We start from the raw sequence: 3066 nt of genomic DNA, 5'->3' as shown, positions 1-3066 counted from the left end.
TGGGGACACCCTTAAATGAGGACCTCCTTCCGGCTCCCCAAGGGGGGACCCCTGCCAAGGGGATCCCTTCCAGGGGGACCCACATCCACCTCTCCCATGGGAACATCTCCAAATGGGGGACCTCCTTCCATCACTCCAAGGGGGGACCTTCGGCCACCTCTCCAAATGGGGGACCCCGCTCAAGGGGACCTCTTCTAGGGGGGGGGGCTGTCCACCTCTCCCATGGAGACATCTCTAAATGGTGATCTCCTTCTACCTCCTCAAGGGAACCCCCCTCCAAAGGGGATGTCTCCAACGAGGCCCTGAATCCACTTCTCCCATGGGGACATCTCCAAATAGGGATCTCCTTTCACCTCTGCAAGGAGGGGGGGGGGCATGCCCACCTCTCTCGAGACACCCCCAAATGGGGGACCTCCTTTCCTCTCTCCAAGGGGGGGCGAGGCTTGGCCACCTCTCCAAATGGGGGACCTCTCTCCCAAGGGGACGTTTTCCAGGGGGACGACCCCTGTCCACATCTCCCATTCAGATGTCTCCAAATGGGGGACCTTCTCTGCCTCCTCCCAAGGGGATCTCACCAACAAGGACCCTCTGCTGCTCCTCCAAATGAGACCCTCTGGCCTCTCTCAGGGGGACATCTGCAAATGGCAGAGTTCCTTCTACCTCTTCGTGGGGACCCCCTCCACAGCGATTCTCTACAAGAGGGACCTGTATTCACCTCTCCAGGGAAATCCTCTCTAAATGGAGGACCCTCTCCCACCTCTTCAAATAGGGGACCCCCTCCAAAGAGACCCCTTCACCTCTCCAAAGGGGACACCTCCAAATGGGAAGATCCTTTCTACCTCTCCAAGAAAGGACCTTCCAAGGGGGGACCCCACTCTAAAGGGGGACCCCTCCAAGGTCTCCTATCCACCCTGACCTCCCCTCGCTCTCTCACCTTCAGGCTTCCTGATCTCCAAGTGCTGCTTCCCCATCTTCAAAGCCAAGACCGGCAAAGCCAAGCGAGTCCGCACCATCTTCACCAGTGACCAGCTGGCCCGGCTGGAGAAGGAGTTTGCACGGCAGCAGTACATGGTGGGCACGGAGAGGTGCCTGCTTGCTTCCTCCCTGCACCTCACTGAAGAGCAGGTAAGCCCCGCCATGCTCCATCTCCACCTCCACCTGCCCCCACCAGCAGGTCCAGGGAGGCTCCCAAACCTGTGTGCCAATGGGTGGGACCTGGGCCATGTCCCTCAGCCTGGGGCAGGAGCTGTGTGGGATAGTAATGGCAGATAGTTTACATTAAAAGGGTGGAGGATCACAGATGGGGAAACTGAGTCACGAAGTGGCTGTCCTAGGGCCACGTGGAGGGGTTGAACTTGTGTCCATCTTAAAGGCTGGATCTTCTCCACCGCTGGCAGATCCCAGCTCACCAATGCAGGCTCAGCTCCTGTGTTGCAGGGGACAGTTTGCCATCTTGCTAGAGACAGAGCATGGCAGGGAACCTCTGTCCTGGCCAGCCAGGAGATGTCTGAGGCTGTGGGTTTGTGGAGTGTCTGGGCACTGCCTGAGCCACGGGGGTTTAGCAGACCATGACCCCATGGTCCATGGAGAAACCAGGTTTGAAAGCCGAGCTTTACCTCTTCCTAAGGTGAAAGTCTGGTTCCAAAACCGGAGGATCAAGTGGAGGAAACAAAGCCTGGAACAGCAACAAGCCAAACTGGCCAAAATGGGTTTGGCCGCCCCACAGAGGAGCCCCGACTCGCAAAGCCACCACGGCGAGGAGGACAAGGACTTCCCAGCGGAGCCGGAGGACGGCCAGGAGGACACGGCCTCCTCCCCGGGCTCAGGGACAGCAACTGCACAGACTCTGGCAAAGAGCTGCTGAATCGCCCCTTCGGGCTGCTTTTCCATGTGTATTATATGAATGTATCATAGCTGACAATGAGCGTATCTAATATATACAGGGCACCAATTATTTTTGCAGTGCAAAAATAAATTATTTATGCAACTCTTGGGCTCGTCGTTGCAGGAGGAGGAGGAGGAACGACACATGCCTGCAGTGGCAGCAAGCGTTCAGTGGGGGCTTGTTCATGGGAGCAAGCCCTGGAGGTCCGGGGGAGTGGGGGCCACCCGCACACCCCACCCACAGTCAGCCCCATAGCCAGGCTCATCCCAAAGGCGCTGGGTGCTCAGATCCCTCCTTGTGCTCTAAGATAGCTCAGGACCTTCACAGAGCCCAGGTCCCTGTAGAGGACCTCCATCTCCTGGTCCATCCATCTTCCTTCCTGCCAGCAGCATCTTCACCGTTAACACCCTGCTCTGCTCTGCCCACAGCTCACGCATCCCGACCCAGTGACGGCAGCCCGCTCTCCGGGGCTTTTTGGAGTCGGGAAAGTAGGGAAAACGCACCTGGAGAGCAGAGCTGGTGGTGGCTTTGTGAGCTGGGCACCTGGGGTGCCGTCTCTGCTGGGCGAAGATTAGCCGGTTTTACTTTTAATTGCTTGGCCCTGCTAGGGCAGATGTAGAGGTTTCAAATCCATCAGGTTTGGGCTGGACACTGGCCTGGGGATGAGCCAAGGGTGGGCTCCGTGGGGAGCAAGCGAGTACCAACGGCCCTGGACCTCCTAGATAAGAGCACTGATGGGGACATCTGGGTGCTCGCCTGGGCAGCACCAGCTCCTGCTAACCCTATTTTCGCCATGTCTGCTCTGGGCTCGGGGCTGGAGAAAGAAGGGACCCAGGTGGAGGGTTTATTTGGGCAGATATGAAACCTGATGCAAGGAGGGGGGATGAGGCAAGGAGAAGGGGATGATCCAAGGAGAAGGGGGACAATGCAAGGAGAGGGGGGACAATTAAGAAGGGGATGGTGCAAGGAGAGAGGACGGTGCGAGAAGAAGGGGATGGTGCCAGGAGAAGGGGACGGTGTGACGGAAGCTGCCCTTTGTTCCGGCTGTTTTCAGAGCCGGGATTAGCCAGCGCGTCTCAAAGAGCCCAAACTGTGCTAATGTCTTCACATGTCTGCCGAGAGCCCAGGCTGCGCCGGCAGGGTTAACCCGCTAATCTCGCATGCCAGGGGGTTTATTGCCA

General features: G+C 58.0%; 1 protein-coding gene across 1 annotated transcript in view; it reads left to right on the top strand.

The window, feature by feature from the left end:
- The window catches only part of LOC103914278 (homeobox protein notochord-like), a 34509-nt gene extending 32522 nt beyond the window's left edge, over positions 1-1987 (top strand). The window contains exons 2-3 of the mRNA XM_009320890.1: positions 941-1125; positions 1628-1987. Of these exons, the coding sequence (XP_009319165.1) occupies positions 941-1125; positions 1628-1864 (422 nt within the window). The 3' untranslated portion in view covers positions 1865-1987. The remainder of the gene's footprint in view (positions 1-940; positions 1126-1627) is intronic.
- Positions 1988-3066: the final 1079 nt, after the last annotated feature.

Source organism: Pygoscelis adeliae, unplaced genomic scaffold (genome assembly GCF_000699105.1).
Source record: "Pygoscelis adeliae isolate BGI_AS28 unplaced genomic scaffold, ASM69910v1 Scaffold273, whole genome shotgun sequence".
Lineage (NCBI taxonomy): Eukaryota > Metazoa > Chordata > Aves > Sphenisciformes > Spheniscidae > Pygoscelis > Pygoscelis adeliae.
Note: the sequence above shows the minus strand (reverse complement) of the source record. Positions and strands in the feature narration are given on the sequence as shown.